This window comes from Volvox carteri (genome assembly GCF_000143455.1).
Source record: "Volvox carteri f. nagariensis unplaced genomic scaffold VOLCAscaffold_101, whole genome shotgun sequence".
NCBI classification, from domain to species: Eukaryota; Viridiplantae; Chlorophyta; class Chlorophyceae; order Chlamydomonadales; family Volvocaceae; genus Volvox; species Volvox carteri.
In genome coordinates, this window is record NW_003307644.1 from 85,561 (window position 1) to 105,879 (window position 20,319).

Consider the following 20,319-nt stretch of genomic DNA (forward strand, 5'->3'; position numbering starts at 1 on the left):
TTACCCCTCCCCCTCCCCCTCCCCCTCCCCCTCCCCCTGAGCCCTCACCTCCTCCTGGAGGTCTCCCCCGCTGCCGCCGGTGAAGGTCACCTGCTTGACCAGAGTACCTACTACCCGGAGGCTGTTGCCGGAAAGCACCTGTGATAGATAAGAGTGCATTATCAAATTATTAGGAAAAACGTCTTGTTGTGAGCACACAAGGTGTTGGCGTGTAGCCGACAGTCGCGTAAACACAGCACAACAAAGTACAACGAAGTAAGCAAATCATTGGACCCACCATCAACACAATACCAGTTTAAGATAGGCCATCTTTAATGACACGGTGCTCATGGGTTAGAACGAACCTGCAGACTGACGGTGACGGTGGCGGGTGCAGAGCCCACAGTGACTACAACTCCGCCCTCGAAGACGTCGCCAACACGAACAAAGGCCGGTACGCTAGGGGTGAGGGACAGGCTGCGCCGTACAACCAATTTGCTCTCCCCGGAGCCGTACTTGGCCACAGAGCCGGCGGCGGCAAAAGCCCTGCGACGAGGACCACCGAAAGGTGATGGTTGAGGTGGTTGGTTGAGGTGGTTGGGGGTAGGTGGTTGAGGTGGTTGGTATACCATTGGGGTATCGGGTGAGAGGTAAGTAATTAAGTGTTGATGGGTCCCAAACCGACAAACCGACAAACCCTTCAACTAAAAACAACACAACTTATAGATTCACTGAGAAGTCTACACTGATATATTACCATGTCGCTTCTCGCACTCCATCACGTACAAAGAAAACCCTACAACCCTACAACATCCCCTGAGGACCCCCACCCCCACCCGTGGCTGCTGCTTACACCACCAACTGCATCGTTACCTGTTTCCCCCCACACGCCACTCCCCTTCGTACTCCGTGCCGTCTCCCCGGCCATACACTACTGCCGTACTCCTTAGTCGTACTCCCTAGCCGCACCCACAATCACTTCTTCACGATAAGCGAACCCCAATCCTCGCCCATCCAGCGGTAAACATACATATCACTACAAATATTTTTTAACATACAGACAAACATACATCTGCGTACGTACATACATACATGCATCCATACTGTTGGAAATGACCGTCACTCATATAATACACCAGTGGATGGTAACAGCCGCAACAGGACCCCAGGGGGGGGGGTCCGTGGCGCTTTGCTGGTCTTAACGACATACATACATACATACCGGATTACAAACGTTCCCAGGTTTTGTGGCGCTGTGAAGTTGAAGGTTGCGCGACCAGTGGAGTCAGCCAGGACGTGTGTGAAGAGAGGTGTCACCACGAACTGGCCGACGCGACGAAGCAGCGCCAGCGACGGCGAGGGGATGGGGCCGTCACCCCGTTCGTCCGGACGACTCCCGCCCAAGGCTATGGAACCTGTGGCATCATTCAGGTTATGATTCCCTACATCGTTAGTGAATTGCATGTGTGGACATGCGGGTGAGTGTGGATGTGGGCAGGTGTGTGGGGGTGTGTGGGGGTGTGTGTGGATGTGTGTGGATGTGTGTGGATGTGTGTGGATGTGTGTGGATGTGTGTGGGTGTGTGTGGATGTGTGTGGATGTGTGTGGATGTGTGTGGATATGCGGGCGGGGGGAAGCCAAATCAACCCGAGGTCGGCTGCGAGCTAGCTAGCAGCTGATGTTCGGGGGCGATGGTAATGCCCTGAACCTGCGGTACCGGTTACTTCATCGTTGCAGAGGCTATTGCGTTATCACTTTCCGAGTTCGTTAGGGTCCCCGGGTAGGTGCCTTGCCTACCTGGCAGCGTCCTGCCAAACAGAGCATAACAACGTTTAGTTGTTGAAAACTAAGGGGCGGCCAACAGGGCTGAAACCCAACCTGTTTGGGCCGTCCCTATCTATTTGGGGCGTCCGTGTTTTGGTGTTTGGGCGTTTTGGAGAGCGCGGGGTGGGAGGGGGAAATCCCTCAACGTCAACGGGGGAGCGTAAAGAGAGCCGCTCATAAAGTCGCTGGCAGCTGATGGAGCGGCAGCTGGTCAAAAGGTACTCAGGCAATGCGGTTTATAGGAATCGTATCGGCAGACGAGTTCGATGTATGTATGCCGTACTGTGAACGGCAGCCACTGTAGGGCAGCAGCTCATGCTGCAATGAGGCCACACTATAGCAAGTAGCTCAAATTATTTATTGTAACGCATTAATAAAACATGAAATTTGTATATGTAGATGTATAGGTATGTAAGTATATGTATGTAGGTATGTAGGTATGTAGGTAAATGTGTATTAACTAAACTCGAGCACCCTAAGTCACTGCCTACCTGGAGGAGGCGGTCCTGTACGAATCCAGATCCGAAACCAGTACGAACACAAACGTATCCACGACGTAGGCGAAGAGGAAGAGGAAGAGGAGGCGTAGGTAGGTAATGAGGGAAGGGGTTAACACACGCGCCAACGGCAGGGCGCGAGTAGCAGTAGCAGCAGGCAGCTTGGTCAGCGGCTCGGAGACAACAATAATGAAGAGCAGGACCGGCGGTCGAGTGCAAGTAAACAAGAAAACGCCCTAAAACCCTAAGTGGAGCTACATTGGAAAGCAAAACTCAAAATAACATCTTAACCCTTAGATTACTTTTAGGTTTATATGGTCCTTTTGTAGCTAAATACTCCCAAATGATGATGCTTTGGTTTCCCCTCCACCCGGCTGCTGTACGACAGATGTAGTGCAATTGTGGCACCACCATGAGCTGAAGACAGGCACACAAGGCTCGCAAGGCACACACACATACACACACACGCACATACACACACGCACATACACACATACATACACACACGCACACACACGCGCACACACATATACACATACGCACATGCCCACGTACTTTGGGCCTGTGCGGGAAACAGGGGTGTAGCGCCGGCCCCCGGAAGAGCAGTACCGTATTCTCCGTCGTAGTAGGAATTCCAGTAGTAACCCTGTACGTATGTATGTATGTATGTATCATACATACATACCCACAGAGGCAGTGGTAATATTAGTAGTAACAACAACAGCAGCAGCAGTAGTAGCAGCAACAGCAGTAGCAACAACATGAGCAGCAGCAACAGCAACAACAAAAGCGGCAGTATAGTTCAAGAAGATACAGCAAGCCCCAGAGGGCAAGCTGTGTACGGCAGCATATGTACGGCACTCACTCCACTATAGGTGATGAAGGAAGTGTATTTGGCCAGATACACGTCGTCAGGGGTATCCACTGCCATGGAGTTGAGTGACGTATCCACGGGAAGCCAAGGGTCAAGACCGGTAAGCCTGTACGGCAGGGTTACACAACATAGTTGTACGAAAGGGCGTACGACAAGTGTGCACAAGGATGAGGAAAGCAGGCAGCGAGAGTGTATATATACATATAGTATACACATATATAGTACATATTTATACATATATGTTGTACACGTTAATGCCCAGGTAATAACCGAACAGGTAATAGGTAACCCAAGGGCGCCGACAACCTGAGCGCATCACGCTAAAATTCCGTTAGGTGGGGGAGGGGCCCTAAGCGACGCGTCTAGAAAAGTAAGGCTTTCTCTGTGAATTCGGAGAGCCACTGTACGATGTACGGTTGCTTGCGTGTTTATGTGTCGCTGCGAGTGTGACTGTGCTGGTTACCTCGGGTTCGCGTAGAGCAACGTACTAGGGGGTGCTGTGCCCTGAAGCGTAGCTTGGCCTGCAGGCCTAATTCTGTCGCTTACCTAGGGGTTGTGCTTTCCCGCACTCGGCCCGGGCTCCATTAAGCCACTAGTTAGGTTCGGGACGTAACGTAGTAGAAACGACAACGGAATTCCCCCCCGCGGCGGATCCTTCGGAGCGGCTATCCGGCCTTCGGCAGGATCCCCTAAAGTCGCTACGAAAGACTACGTAAAACATCCCCAGCAGAGTTGCGCAACATTAATGTAATATTGAATGTTGTATGCGTGCTAAGTAGTGTCGGTTCAAAGAACCTCGTTGGAGTTTAAGGCACGTTGCATCCTTTATTTTAGGTGCAAGTAGGTGCGAAAAAACCGACATGCTGCTTCGGTACGTGTACTTGTTTATGATGTCATGTATGTATCTAAATCAAAATTCTGCTACTATACATATACGTATGTAATAATACATATAAACGTCTTACACTCTCGCCACGACAAAACGTGCTACATAAATACAAACAACGTGCTACATACGTTTACATACGTACGTATGTACATTATAGCACGTTATTGTAGCGAGAGTTTTAGGGGCATATATAGAAGAATGTAGTAATAAGATGTAAGGTGTTTTTGGGTGGGGGGTGAAGAGGAGGTAGAGACGGGGTAAAGGGCCCATCCCAGCTCATGATCTTATGCATATGTCTGGATGGCGGTGGATGCCGGTGGATGCCGGTGGTGGGTGCGGAACATGAGCGATCCACTGAGAAGTTGACTGGGGTGACTGGATGAGGGTGCCCCGAAATACCGGGGAAGGCAGGGTTTCGCAGGGTAGCTGCCACGGGCGAAGATACACCCCCACTGTTTCACACATCATACATCTGTGTGTATATTTAATAACCACACTGAATAACCACGCAACCAAGGTGTAGCACACACATACACACACATACACACACATACACACACATACACACACATGCACGCACATGCACACATATACACACACATACACACACATACACACACATACACACACATACACACATACACACACATACACACACATACACACACATGCACACACATGCACACACATGCACACACATGCACACACACAATCAACATACAGATAGAGTAAAGCAAGGAGAAGTGGGCAATGCAACTGCTGAGTGTCGTACAGATAACATAATCGAGAAATAAATTCCTGCTTTCCATCAGCACATCTTAGAGATGATGATGCGTGCCGTCACCCTCTCGAGTCCCCAGCGAGTCGCCGTGGTTGTGGTTGTGGTTGTGGTTGTGGTTGTGGTTGTGGTTGTGGTTGTGGTTGTGGTTGTGGTTGTGGTTGTGGTTGTTACAGTGGGCTCGAGACTCACAAAGAGTAGAGCCAGCGCCGTTGCATGAAAGGCGATCGATCTTCCAACAACTCATACCCGGCGGTCCATACATTCTGCACACAATACTTTTTGAGTTCCGTACTCCGTACCTCGCAATCAATGTATCGTACACCGCCCGTATGGCACCTGGCGCGACGCGGTAGTCATCTGTTTGGAACCCATTCATATACGCATCCAACGCAAGCACGATCTCCTTATGCGGCTTGGGAAGATTGTACGGCAGAAGATCCAAAAAAGCTTTGTCGATGCCGTACACGGTCACCTCCACCGGACCGTCTGCCGCGGCTGAGCCTACATCCACCGTAACCTGCGTTGTACGACATGAGGCAGGCGGGTACGACATGCGGCGGTGGAAAGGACAACAAAAACTCAAACATGCACACATACATACATACATGCACACAACAGCCACCTGCCTGGCAGAGGTTAAGGCCTGACTTCTGCTCCCGGAGTGTCCGGGTTCAAATTCGCCTGCCGACTTCTCGGGTGTTTGAGGAGTGTTGAAATAGGAGGTGGCCCCCCATCTTATAAACGTGATTTTATCGACTTGCGAGCTGACCAGGAACTAAGTTGTGGTGCCGTTGATCCGCTAGATTTGGTTGGATGCTGGTGGTGAGTTGCCGAACCCAACGAATACATTCTGAAGTCGGATGGGGTGAACGGATTAGGGTGCCCCTCTCGCAGGGGAGTGCAGGGAACTGCCTCGGGAAAGGGGGCCGCTGGCGAAGCTATACCACCCTGTAACAACATACATACACACATACATACACACACCGCGGTTCCAGCGTTTTTCTCCAACCCCCCAAACGCCGCGGCATTCCCCATTTCCCACCAGGCCCCTCTTCCCCACACAAAATGATGTAAACGCTCTAACCTGCGCTGTCGCTCCTGGCTCAACCACCACAAGATCCGCTCCGTTGGAATCCTTGACCGTTGTAACGCCAGCCGCGCCGACCGCCGCTGGCGCCGGCGTCACTTCAACTTCCACGGACAGCTCGTTGTCGCGCAGGATGCGAATGTCGGCAGTCATAATATGCGCATGCGGGGCGCGGGGATCGAACAGGGCACTCACGGGTAGCTCGCTACGTGGAGGCAATATCGGTACGTCCGTCGGGCCCGCCCTTGGTACGTCAAGTACGACCGTCATTGCGCAGTTGAATTCGCACTCCGAACCGAGAGGCCCTATGACCGCGGTGAATGGCTGACCGGCGGGAAGCTGGGGTTTTTGGCGGGGAGGGGAGGGGAGGGAGGGATGGGGGTTGGCAAATGGCGTTTAGGGGAGGAAAAGGTTTTCTTATGGGGTGAATGATGCGTGTGGAGGATGTGTATTCCTGTGCACGACACCAGACTTCGGACGTTTTGGCAATACTTGCATGGCCCCCAGGAAGCCGCTCAAGCGAGGAAGCGTACTCCGTGGCAAGCATTAAAGCAAACGGCACATCGGATGAGATAGTGTTGTACACCGTGGCGCTGGTACGGCATGCCGTACGTGACATGTCGTACACGTCTTTGTTCTCCGCACCAACTCACCCCAGTGAATACCATTGTACGGACGCCGTATGTCGTACCCCAGACCACCAGCATACGGCTAGCCGAGTAGGGGTTATCCAGCCATAGACGGGGGGATTCGCCCAGACGATATCCGTCAGGTCTGGGGGAGCGGTTGGGGGATGGTGCGGGGCGAAGGAGGGAATGTGTATGTACGGCATAAAAACACAGTGGCGTACTTCAGGATGTGTTGATTTCGGTGCAAATTTGCACACGCCTGGAAGCCATTTCTCTCTTAGTTGCACCTCACACACATATAAATGTTTGTTTGGGAAATTCAACTTTCCAGGCTGGGTTTTTTTGTGATATCCTGGGTATCACGCTATCCCGAGATCCACAGATCGGTTCTTTTCTGAAAAGTCGTGATGTAACACTTTCCATCCCGGGGTTGGGCTCCTCCCAGATTTCTGTACTTTGAACCTCCCTAGTTTTCCTCACGCACTTGTCCAGGAAAATCGTAGGCTCCGGAATTCCTGACAACGGAGCTGCAGCCCACAGGGTCGCGTCGCGGCCACGTGTCGTACTGCCGCACGCACGTGTCGTACTGCCGCCGTACGGCACATCAACACATGCCTCCAACAGGAACTGGCCAACGCAGGGAAGCGCCAGGCGGCACGAGGCCGCGGCGGTCGGCCAGTCGGCGCCGCTGGATGTCGTACAGTTTGCGATGCCGCCGGTGGCGGAGGGCACCGCGACGGCGGCGCAGGTGGCGGCGGAGGCGGACAAGGGCTTCATCGTGACGTGTACGGGCAGGTCACGAATGGCGGCGCCGTCGACGGAGGAGGTGACGGCGGCGGCAACGGTGAAGGGGATGCCCGGGATGTCGGTGACATGGCTTGTGGAGATGGAAACGCTAACGGGACCAGATGCGATCCTGTACGACAGGGGCCGGGTGTGACGCAAGTGTAATCTGAGTTCGTTTGTATGTGCATGTGTACGTGTGTTTTGGGACGCCAGCGAGCCGCTCCCCTATTTAGTTATGGATATGTACGGAAATAATGTCCTATTAAACCCGAAGTTATTTCCCCCCTGACGCCTAAGTGTGCCTGAAAAATGTACTTAAATAGGCAATAGCTCCAGGCCTTTACCTACCGCCCACATGCAAAGACCCCCATGGCTTTTTGTTGGGGAACAAAAAAATAAAAACAAGAAATATAAAAATAAAAAAATAAATAATCTACCTTACGGACGAGGACTGGATAATGCGCTCTCTTGTAGGTCCTATCCACTCCGCCTTCACACTGACGGTGCCTGTAAGCACCTTCCCCGCCGCCGCCGCCGCCGCCGCCGCCGCAACCGGCGCAAGATTAATCGTCGCTGCCGCCACACCCTCCATATTCGTTGTCAGATTCAGCACGCTGCTGGCGGAGGCGCCGCTATTCACCAGTGACCACGTCACGGTGACGACGGAGTCGCTGACGGAGGCACCGATGTAGCTGACGGCGGTGGCGTTGACCGCAAAAGATCCATTGGGAGTGACCCATGGGTCCGTTACCAGCTTAAGCTCTGCCGTGGGAGGTCGTGGGCTAGACACCACAAAGGTCTCGGAAGAGAGGTAGACGTCGTCGTCTATATGTAACAGGTCGGTCACAGCTGGTAGCGGTGTCGTACCATTCGGTACGACAGAGCTGACGAAGGCATTGACGGTGTAGGTTAGCATCTTGGCGGAGGCGGGTACGGCGATCTCCGCATGGAATGTCCCTGTAATCCCGCTCAGCTGAACGGGAGAAGACGGGTATATGTTGTACATTGTCGTACGCTTATAGTTAACATACATGTATACGACACAATAGCATATATACCATTAAGCACGTGCATGTATCAAGCACGGAGGTACGGAGCTATGTGTACGGACCAAGTTCGGCAGGGAGTTTATGGAGCATACATGCACTAGAAGTGTGCGTGTATCATAAGAGCACATTTCATTCCAAGTTAGTCGTCACTTCATTCTCCTTAGTTCCTAGGGACTGTCTCTCGTTCTGTTCTGCTGCTATCCTTCTGTTCTTGTTCAGCGTTCCTTTCCTCGAACTATCGACAGTAGCTATAATAGGAATCCGTGAAGAAACGTACTCCTCAACGAAATGATGCATACAATGCACACAATGTATGTGTGTGTTACAACTTCTGGAGTTGCGTTACTCACCGATGGTACATCTCTAGGTTACGCGATATCCAAAAATTCTAGTCCAACTACCCTGACGCCTAACTACTTAACTCCCTAACCACCTAAGGGGGAGAGAGCAATTGTTCGGAATGGTAAAAAATAGCCCCATTCATGATGCGGAAACAGTGGAAACAGAATTCATCCAGTAGCTTACCTATAATTTTGCCGCGGAATGATCTCGGTTTTACTTCAAATAGAGTCTTATCGGTAAATATTACTATTGCCTAATAAAGAACCAAACAATTAAACATTCGGACCACCCCAAAACACACACACACACCTACCGTGGCCACCGTAAGGGGAAGTATCCCCTCAATAGTACCGTTGAAATTGGGCACCACCTCCAGTAGAATGTATGCATCGTTAGGGAGAGACAGCCCCGTTGGGGAAGCCAATTGTACGAAACCTGCGAACGGGTTGATGGGCGGGCACACACGGTTGTGCTGGTTTCGGAGGAGATTCATCATAAAAACGCTCACACAATTGAAAACTTTCCGATGCGTCCAGATGCACACACATACATACACACGTACACACACTCTCCGAAACCACCTGTAATCTTGACGGAGTCCGCGGGCTCCACCACCTTGCGATCCAAAACGATGGAGGCCTTATACGGAGACACCGACTTGGGGCTTGTCACCCAGCCGCTGTACGGAAGGAGTGCCGTACGTACCCCCGCTGCAGAAACGACCCGCGCCACTGCTGCCAGCATACTGCGATCCTGCGAAATGTTCATTCAACAAACCTTCTAACACTGTTAGTTCTATCCATCTATCTATCCATCTATTTATCTATCTAACCTTCTACCTATCTATCCTTCTATCTATCTATCTATCCTTCTATCTATCTATCCTTCTATCTATCCTTCTATCTATCTATCCTTCTACCTATCTATCCTAACAACAAAAAACACACAAACATAACTAATGATATTTCATACAGAAATATCGCGTCACATGACTGTCCTGTCTTCGACAAAACTTAGTACGTGTGTACGGAGGAGTGCCAAACAAGGAAGTTTAACAGACAGTGACGACAGAGCTCCGCCCCAACAGAATGTCCCTCACGACACCAACCGTTGCAATCTAGGAAACACCGCCAGGTTGGCCACCGTGGCAGCGTTAGGTTATTATTATCTTTGGCCCTCCCCCACCTTGGCCCTCAAACCCCCCGGGGACGAACCCACACGCACCGAGTCAGAAGTTAATCGCACTGCACAATATCCCTGCATGTTGGTCGTACAGTTGGCTAGCTTGACCGGCAACTCCACTTCGTCGTATCCGTACTGTGCAGGGTTTGGTGGCATTTAGGGACGGGAGTTAGCGGTTGCCTCGTCCAATGAGTACGAGGTAGCGTACGTAATGTACTAATGTACTAATTTATGTATGTATGTATGTATCCCCGAGGGGGTTGAACAGGCTAGGTACGGGTTTTGTCGTGTAGCGAAGTCTATCTCTTAGTTATAACTGATGATCGAGCCGCAATTTATCATAAATTCAGATAGAGATGGCCCATGGTGGGTGAAGTCCCACTGCCTCCCGAGTTCGTACTCATAATATGGCCGTACTTGTGACACTCACGCCAAGCCGTACATACGTACCCAGCCAAACGGTAAGGTGTAGAAAGACACATCGGCTCCTGCTACTGTGCCTGGGCCGCTGCCCCCGAAGGCATCTGTCACCCAGGCCACGAGAGTAGGCCCCGACTGTACGACACTGAGTGTCAAGTTCGTACGGAGTACGATTTTTGATTGCCCGTACGCGCGCTGTTCAGACTGTAGGGGAGTTTGGAAAATGGGAAAAAGTGGGACATGATGCGACGTCTTCGTTAGGACATTGAGCAATTTGTATGACCGAATTGTACAGCACAATAATGCTGTTGGGGCGGCTGTGTAAGGGACGGCAAGTACGGTTTCGGGTGACCGATATATTGCTAATTTTTCCAACTAAAGTTGGATGAGGAAAATGCATTTGATGATATGATGCCTGGTTAACCGTTGACCGTTAATCGTTAACACATTGAAGCTGGAGATTCACATTTCCCACCCATCCACCTACCCCCATTGCTCTTACTGCATGTCTCCTAAATAGGCATATTATGATACGTTATATAATATACTATGTTATATATCTCCGCAACACCACCACCACCACCACCCAACAGCAAAAAATTAACTTCAAATGCACAACAATTGCATATTAAAGCCTCACCCTCAATAATCGTAGTAGCCGGTACACTGTACGGCACCGTGAACAGCTACAAATACGAGTCCACCCCAGCATCTCGAGAGGCCTTTTCAGCGGTGGCCAGCTAATACAATAATAACCATCCTATCATCACAGACCTATATTACCATTCGCCTATATCCGGATGTACAACATTCCCAAAATACAATGTACAACATTCAATGCCCACCCGTACTCATCTTAAACTGTATTGGAACTACCCTTGCTTCTACCAAGAGAACCCTAAAACCCCTGTTAAGCCCAAAACAAAAAAATATAATATCTCAAAAGTAAGTGTTAGATCCAACAGAACTCAGCTAGATGCCGTAAAAAAACAGAGACGTGTAACTACAGTCACCCCTTGCCCCCACGGTGATTCTTTCATTCCTGTTTTCGCTTTCCTCCCCCTCCCGCTAACCCTAAATCCAATAATATCTCCCTTCTCACACTGAACATTACTTACCCACCCCGGATGTACGGTTATATGATCTCCCAACCTCCCAAATCCCCCCCCAACAAACCGCACAACAGACAACTCACCACAGGTGTACAGCATTCTGACATTACTTGAAGCTGTGCAGAGCCTAAGGGGGCCTTGATTTGCGTCCAGTCTTGACCCAGTCCCGGGGTAGTTAGATTTCGGTTGACCGTTAGCACCATGTCGGGCTGGCCTAACACAGCTGTTGCATCTTGAACCCCGTAATCCATGGATGCCTGCATGTACGTGAGTTTACGGCATGACTGTTGTGTGACGTGGGCATTTGTGAGCCGAGCCGAGCCGGGGTAAAAGGGTAAAAGGAAGTCAACCCGTTTTGCCCATGGTGTTACCAAAGACATCCGATAAGCAAGTTTTAAAAGACATATCTGCATGTATGTACGTATGTATATAGCTCCTACACTCACTCACTCACTCACTCGAAACCCTCATTACCCCAAAACCATTTCACTGCTACCTGAATGAAGGCAAACAGACGGATTACGTCAGCATCAATGGCAGCGTTAATATGGTACGACTTGATGGTACGGGGGTAGCCCTCCTTTGGCCATCCGTACATGCCTAACGACGGTGAACGTGTGATGTACGGCCAATAGCTGGTTTGTGGGTCAATGTCCGCGCCCTCGAGGACCACAAGGGCAGAGCCACCGTTGTTGGGCGCTGCAAACATGTACTGGACGTCCATCATCTTGAACTCCGTAGATGACCCCTGCAGGCGTTACAGTAGTGATGTGGTGTACATGATGGTAAGACGGGTAAGAGGGGCTACTAACGAATTCTTAACGAGTTTTAAAGGATTTGAGCGCTGGGTTATAGTCTATCTAAATTGCCGTATAAGTATTTCGTCCACTCCATAGAGGCCTATTCCGCCCCCAAGTAAATCCCCCCAAACCCTAAAACCTGACAGACCTGCAGTTTCTGATTGAAACCGTCCCGGACTGTGGAGCTGCGTGACACGTACACCCTGGGGTGGGAGATGGTGATCGGAGGTGACGGGCGATTTAGTTAAATTACACCAAAACCGGGTTTGGGGCGGGGCCCCAGCGTGAAGCGCCCAGGGGGCCCCCGCCTTGTAGGATTGCCCATGTCCGTGTGGCCGTGTGTGTGTAACGGACCAAACATAATACCTCGCCCGGCTGAAACGCGTTATTGGTAATGTATTGCATTCTCTAATGCAAGGTATCTCGCCTGTAGCCAACAAGCATCGTATGAGCACAAACAAGTTTGGCTGCCTCCATTGACTGAGGTCACTGAAAGTCACATCAACGCCTCTCGAGCTAAATTTAATCTCAAAAGGTGCCGCGTATCTCATAATTGAATTCTGAGATGACGGCGTATGATAATTCGAACACCCAGCTTGTGTTACCATTTGCCCGCACGGGCATTCCGACTTGCCACCAGCAGGCCGACAAATTTGCGTTCATTTCTCTATGAAGTACGCAAGCTGCTAGTTTGTAAATTTACTTTAGCCAATGCTCGGGGCCTCCGGAGACTTGCGGCGGAGCTCGCGACTGTGGGGCGGATTGCTGAGGCCGCTGGCGCTTCGGGGATAAACATCACAGACAGCACCGGAAAGTGCTGAGAGCTTGGGGGAAGTGTGTCGAGCTAGGCTTTGAGGGAGGCCCCAAGGGCGCGTGAGCAGGCGGGTCAATGCCTGAAGGGGCGCCGTAGGCAGTGTGTACGGTGCTGTACGGCGCTGTTTCCATGTGTGTTCGGGCTGCGGCACCAGACCGCAAATCCAACAGGCTGAAGGCTAGCAAGCGATTCCGCCTGTGCAAGCATAGCTCCCACCGCATCAGCACTGCTGCAACAAGCACAGCTCCCACCACGTTGACACTACCATAGCTACCGGCCTGTACGGATGCAGGGGACCCCCGCCCTTTTTCCGGCTTCGAGGAAGCCGACACAGCTTGTCCTTTTCCCTCCTCCTTCTCCCTTTCCCAACCCCCTAAAACCCCCAAGCCTAACATTACCGGACCTTCTCCCCCCCCCCGTTTTCCCCCAACCCCTCCCACCCATCCCGGCCTCCCTTCTCTCCCCGTTGGCCCCCCTCACCAAACCCGCTTCCCCTCCAGATAAACGTCTGTACGGCAGCTCGACGTACCGGTAGGTCCTGCCGGGTTGCGCCCGAGGTACCGTTAGCCTGGCCAGGGTAGGCCCCACCAGTGTAAGATTAAAGGGCACGCGGGCGCCACAGGCTGGCTGGCTGCTGTTACCAGCTGGAGGCGACGGACCCGTGGGTCGCTCACAAAGGGTGATGGCGGCAGCCAGATCAGAGGCGCGGGTGCCGGCGGCGAGGCCGTGAGGCAACCACATGTTCCAGCGACGATAACTGTGCGTGCGTGAGTTTGTGTTTGTGTGTGTGTGTGTGTGTTTGTGTGTGTGGGGAGAAAGGGGGAAAGGGGATAGGGAGGAAGGGAAGGAGAAGTTCAGGAGAGGGTAACCGACCAGTGTGTGTGCGTGTTTGTGTATGTGTATGGGGTGTATGTATGTGTATGTATGTGTGCATGTGCGTGTGCGTGTGGCGATTACAAGTAACGGACCGGGCCTGACACCTCTGGCCACTGAGGGGCTGCTGCCCAGCCCCAACGGAAAGACCGCCTAGATCCGCTCTCCTTGCCCCGGGGGTGGGAGGCGTCGCACACACGCACATCCTCACGAGTCAAGGCTCCGTCACGTGAGTTTGCGTGTATATATGTGTGTGTATGCATGTATATACATGTACATATGTGAGCTTGTATGTATATATGTATATATGTGTGTGTACATGTGGTATGTATGTATGTATGTATGTATGTATGTATGTATGTATGTATGTATGTATGTATGTATGTATGTATGTATGTATGTATGTATAGCCGGCGCGTGGATGAGAGACAGTCTTGCACTCGGGCGCAAGTACGGCGAAATGTACGACAACTTGTATCGCGTAATTTCATTATGTAAGGACTTGGTTTCTGATCCTCAATGAAGCATTGCTTATGAAAAAGTGAATAAACGCCATTTAAAAGCAATTGCTGCTGCTGCTGCTGCTGCAGCTGCTAGTGCCTGCTGCTGGTATCGTTGCAGGTAAGTTTACCTGAAGGCGTTGTAGGAGGTGACGGAATCGTCGTTGGGAATAGGGTTTAGAAAGGGGATGCGGAAAGGACCCAATCCAGCGAACACGTAGTCCAAATCTCTAGCAAGTTGCCCCGAAACCGCGTTGTACTTAGTTCCAGCTGGCAGACGCAGCGTATACCTTATCAGGGTGGTGGGGGGGGGAAAGAGAGCGAGAGAGGGAGAGCGAAAAGGGAAGGGGGAGGGGGAGGGGGGTGGGGGAAAGGGGAGTTAACTTGGAGTTTTGCCTGAAACCCTAACCCCCTTCCTTTGCTGCCCCCCTCAAGGCCACTTACCAGGTGTCAGGTTTCAGCAAGGGACCAACCTCCACGTCAGCACATGTCGTGTTGATGTCCAGGGAGGACTGTACGGCATGTAGCAGCAGCAGGCGGTAGCAGCAGTAGCAGCGGTTAGCTAGCATTAGCAGTGGCAATCATCACAGCTATAGCAGCAGTAGAAGGAGCAGTAGTAGTAAAAGCATCAGAAGCATAAGCAGGAGCAGATGAAAGGGTCCAAGAGCATTCAAAATCTAACCGGTACCCCTGCCTGCCCCAACTTTTCCAATCCACGTAAAATCGCAGAAACTAAGCAATTCGCAGCGAAGCAAGGAGCCATAAAGAAAAACCTAAAACATAAAATCTAAAACCCATCACCTCACGTTTGTGGCAATCCATGGTGCAGCGCTCGTACAGGGCCGTACGGTAAACTGCCTGGGGCCCGATGTCACACTGCCTTGCATGGAGTTGCCCTCCAAGATCTGTACGACACATATCAAACGCAAGTGTACGCCACGGGGTGTCAGGCCAAAACAAAATGATAGCGGGTTTTAAGAAACAATAGTTCGTTGCACAAAAAACAGCGAAGGAATACGACAAAACACAGCATCAAAACAAATATCTATCTTTATTGCAACACATGTATATGATCACTCGCCACAGAGAAATGAAATGCAAGGCCAAAGCATCAAAGAGGCAATTGCGTGTCAAAGGCGTTGCGTGTGCGTGTGCGTGTGTGTGTGTGTGTGTTCCTGTGAAGTCGTCAGTTAATACAGTTTGTTTCATTTCATTATGAGGGGTGCCCTCCACAAACATGTTTAAGCAGCCCCTCGCACAAATGTGTCCGGTCGTACTTCGCGAATAAAGCCTAAGTACACTCGTCCCAAAAAAGCCAGGAGCGAATTTTGCCGCGCAGATGCGCGCGTGCGATTCTCAAAATGCGCCTGTACAAGTGTATATAAACTTTTTTGGCGGATGAGGACCAGGTGCGCCAGCGCGTTGCGCAGGTGGGCATGTTGGCCATAGCCGCACGCTGGACTATTGCGTGGATGCTTTGCAGTAAATAAAAGCACCGAAAGCCAACGTCGTAGCTTGCAACTCTGGGCTCGTGAAACTGCCGCGGAAGATGAAGCGGTCGGCGAAGAATCAGCCATAAGGCGCCTGCTTTCGGTAGCGCAGCGCATAATGCACATTGTTCCGACTAAACTCAAGTTACACTCTTACGAAATAAATAATAACAACGCAGAATTAGGTAAAGAGAAGAATCGCGAAAGTTGTTCAGAACCTTGCAAGTAAAATGGATGCCGCTGAGGGCTTGGAACAGCTTTTCGCAGCGCATTCGGCCGTGCCTGCGTTAGCCGTGTTGCAGCTACTACGGAAGGACTTGAGCCAGCAGCAAGCTCAAATTCTGTTTAAGAACCACCAGCATTGTCTTCAGATGGGAACATGTAGTTTTGGACGGCGCGGGCGAGCAGCGTACGCATTGCGCACAGGTACCGAGGTGCAGCGTCTCAGGATGGATTTCAGCCAACAAAGCCTCAAGAGCTGCTGCACAACCACCGGTGTGTCTTCAGTTGGGCACGTGTAGTCGAGCATTGTATGCATTGCACACAGAAACCAAGGTGCAGCGTCTCTGTAACATCGCCAACATATCCGGTACGCGGTGGCAGGCTTGCCGAGCACGAAATGAAGGGGGGTCGCATCTCACCATTCAACTAAGCATGCATGTGCTCGGTTGAATGCTCGGTAGCATGCGAGTTTACCTATCAGGATGTTTGTTTGCATATATCCCTCCAAGTGAGAGGGCTAGGACCTATGCTGATGTTCGTTACAAGAAGTGAACTGAGGACTGATGCTACACGTCATGTATACGCGTTGCTTAGCTTGCAACGAGACGCGCCCACGATGAAAGCTTCAGCTACACTCACAATACATTATACTGCTACACTATTCTCTCCAGTCCTACCACATTATATTTCACCGACGTACTTCCGCACCTTCCACATCACCATACATGCTTTGGAAACGCGGGCAGCTGCTTCACAAGGGCCCCCATCTTTATATACGTATTACATTATACATGGATATATAATTATATAGATATATATTCGCCATTAGCCTAGAACAGTTGAGCCTATTCCACCAGTGAAATGTTCGTTGAACATGAACATCCGCAGTACGAGTGAGAAGTGCCGTACGTCAGTAAGGCCTCCCTTACGAATCGTACTAAACCCTGACGCCGCACCTGAAGCGCTGCTGACACCATCTTGAGATTGACGGTGTACGAGAAGTACACCAATAAGTGACCTGCATGCGAGTGATGGGGGGAATCATAGGCGAGAAAGTGTGTTTTGGGGGGAGAGAGAAAGTGTTTTGGGGGGAGAGAGAAAATGTATACACCCTGTTACCTGATCAGGAAAGGACTTTCCTGCTAATGGCACAGACCAGCATCATTAGTAAACCTATATCTATCTATTTATGCATATGTATACATGTTTATATATACACGTACACATAATATAAACATAATATATATAGCCCTTGTTCGTGTCCACGTTGTGGCTCATAGGCTCTTGGGCCTCTGCAGCTGGGGCTTCTATGGGCTCATTGCACCTCCCGGGGTGTAACACACACATACACACACATACATGTTCACGCCCGTCCCCCCTTCCCACACAACAAGTCGGTTGTCGGCTTCCTTGAAGCCGGAAAAAGGGCGGGGCCCCCCTGCATCCGTACAGGCCGGTAGCTAGGGTGGCACGTGTGACAACTGATGGGTAGTGTCAACGTGGTGGGAGATGTGCTTGTTGCAGCAGTGCTGATGGTGTGAGAGCTAAGCTTGCACCAGCGGAATCGTCAGCACCGCCTGCGGGCTCCACGCGAATCGCATCCATCCCGGGTGCATGCCGCATGGACAGTGCGGCAGACCACAAGTCGGAATGCCCGTGCGACCAAATGGTAACACAAGATGGGTGTTCGAATTATCATACGCCGTCATCTCAGAATTCAATTATGAGATACGCGGCACCTTTTGAGATTAAATTTAGCCCGAGAGGCGTTGATGTGACTTTCAGTGACCTCGGTCAATGGAGGCAGCCAAACTCGTTTGTGCTCATACGATTGTCGTTGGCTACAGGCGAGATACCTTGCAATGGCGAATGCGACATATTACCGATAACGCGGTCCAGCCGGGCGAGATATTATGTTTGGTCCGTTACACACGGCCACACGGACATGGGCAATCCTACAGGTCGGGGCCCCCCTGGGCGCTTCGCGCTGGGGCCCCGCCCAAAAATACCCTAAGCGAAACCCCTTTCACACCCCGCGGCCCCCTCCCCCTCCCCCTCCCTCCCTCCTCCCCCCCCACACACGCGCGCATACACACACAGGGATTCCCTGCCAAAACCATCACCCCGCAAACATCCTCCGCACTCCTGTTGCCCACCCCCCACACACTCACACTCCATACATACACACACACACACACACACAACCCAAAGCACATGGGCACATATCGATCCCAGCCCCAAGCGTATTCTCACCACCCCCTCACCTCACCTACCTAACCCCCCACCACCACCTATCACCTCACGACACCTCACGACCCCCCACAGATAGAGACTACCCCTCACCGTCCGGCGGCACTTCCGGGGCCTTATCTCCATACGCCACTTCGCTGCTGCTCCATGTTCCCCCAGTCAAATTCTTGGCCAGCTCCGAAACAACATTTACGTTGGAGATGTAGAGAGAACTGCTAGCAAGGCGCCGTTTGATGGGGAGATCGCCGAGCTGCACTTTGACTCCTGCATACGGGCGGGTGTATGTATATGTTCGCGGAAGTATATGTATGTGTGTATATGTGTGCATGTGTGTATGTCTGTATGTATGTGCATTTTTGTGTGTTTTGTGCGTATTTATGTGTATGTGTGCATTTATACGCACGTATATAAATGCGTATTGCGAAGGTTGAACAAGCATCAGGGGCTGCTGCCCAGCCCAAACACGAAGACCGCCTAACGCCGACGGGAGAGGGGCGCGAGGGGCCTAGAGCCGCCGGTCCGCACGAGTGAACAAAACTGAGTGAGTACACGAAATATTTCTTGTGCGCATTTGCGTGCATGTGGGACTGTATGTGGGTTGAGGAGGGGCGAATAGACGCATGGGGGAATTTGGCTGTGGCGACAAAAAATGCACCCTTTGTTCGTCAACGCAGCCTCACCGCCTTCCTCAGCTTGTGCATTCCTAACAACTGGATCACTAATTTTTACCTACACTGCCATGGTACGGCATTGCACGGCAGTGTACGGCACATCCTTTCACGCTTACCGTCATAGGTCTTCAGGCCGCTGTTCCATATGAAATCACAGTCCAGGTCGGTCGGCCAGGACTCATCCGGATCGTAGCGGGCAATGCTCGTAGTCACCCAGCGAATCTTGCCGGGGAAATTGCAAGATAGCCGGAACGGTGTTGCCTACAGATACCCGGATATCCGTATCGTCCAAAAACGAATGATACAAAACAGAGGATCCAGGGAGGGTACGGCATTGGTCAGGAGGAATTAGAGCGACAGAAAGGTAGAGATATGTGGCACTTTTCACCCCAAGGACGCACAAACTAACATTAAGCTGCCCTGGAGTATTAGTTTGTATTGCGCTTAGAAAAAGACAAGGTGCAATCTAGTCGAGAAGAAGAATCAAGTCCGGCAACCATTTCTACTTCCGAACAACTCCGAAAATGTGCTTCGAATTGTGCAAATTTATCGCTCAACTCAAAAAGCTCACCTTCTTCTCGAGGCCCTCGATAGTTAAATCTGAGCCAAGTGCAATTACGGGCCGGGAGTAGACAACCTACAGTTGAAAACACCCGACAGCAAAGAGATGGCACCTGTATAAAGCCCTTGCACATGGAATGATAAAGTAACAGAAGTGCGGTTTCCAAGTTGACCCTTACTCGCACTTCTCAACTTTGCAGAGGTCATGAAACAAGCTATTATGGTCCAAAAAGTGAGAAACGTTTCAAGCTTTATCATCAACACTAAACAGTTGATCTGCGTTTCGCGATCGGCCTTGACCCGTGTCGTCTTCCCTCACCGTAATTTGCTGCTTGCCCCACATGTAAGCCTTCCGGGACGTCATCAATTCCGCTGGTGAGGAAACTGTAATATTTAACGGCAACGACGCCATAAACGTACGCCCAGCAGTCGGCGGAGAGGCCGCTAGCTTGCGACCGGTACGCATGGACATCGCCACCTCCGCAGGAAGCACGATAGCTAACATAATTAGGACATGCGCGACTTTTCTCCTGTGGTGCTCAGCCATTTTGCAATATTCTTGGCGGCGTTTCGGCCTCAAGCAGCGCAAAGTCGCAGGAGCTCTTCCAGGATCCGAAGCCAAACACGACTTTGTATCTCTTAGGTGAAGCGCATGTCGTAATAATTGAGGACGGCCAGCGTAGTGGC

The 20,319-nt window shown here is 51.3% G+C and overlaps 2 protein-coding genes across 2 annotated transcripts in view; both read right to left on the minus strand.

The window, feature by feature from the left end:
* The window catches only part of VOLCADRAFT_99980 (uncharacterized protein), a gene marked incomplete at both ends in the record, with an annotated part of 15,389 nt that extends 12,158 nt beyond the window's left edge, over window positions 1-3,231 (minus strand). The window contains 6 exons of the mRNA XM_002958644.1: window positions 49-138; window positions 345-525; window positions 1,202-1,421; window positions 1,777-1,787; window positions 2,295-2,473; window positions 3,166-3,231. Of these exons, the coding sequence (XP_002958690.1) occupies window positions 49-138; window positions 345-525; window positions 1,202-1,421; window positions 1,777-1,787; window positions 2,295-2,473; window positions 3,166-3,231 (747 nt within the window). The remainder of the gene's footprint in view (window positions 1-48; window positions 139-344; window positions 526-1,201; window positions 1,422-1,776; window positions 1,788-2,294; window positions 2,474-3,165) is intronic.
* Window positions 3,232-4,881: 1,650 nt separating this feature from the next.
* Window positions 4,882-20,179, minus strand: VOLCADRAFT_99981 (uncharacterized protein; the record flags this gene model as incomplete). The annotated part of the gene is made up of 21 exons (XM_002958645.1): window positions 4,882-5,361; window positions 5,929-6,270; window positions 6,585-6,705; window positions 7,045-7,476; window positions 7,784-8,319; window positions 9,051-9,172; window positions 9,319-9,490; window positions 9,962-10,054; window positions 10,370-10,543; window positions 11,535-11,735; window positions 11,948-12,199; window positions 12,400-12,454; window positions 13,595-13,822; window positions 14,570-14,728; window positions 14,883-14,911; window positions 15,245-15,343; window positions 17,107-17,168; window positions 18,494-18,664; window positions 19,188-19,332; window positions 19,643-19,708; window positions 19,952-20,179. The coding sequence occupies 21 exons, from the start codon at window positions 20,177-20,179 to the stop codon at window positions 4,882-4,884; spliced, it is 4,167 nt and encodes a 1,388-aa protein (XP_002958691.1).
* Window positions 20,180-20,319: the final 140 nt, after the last annotated feature.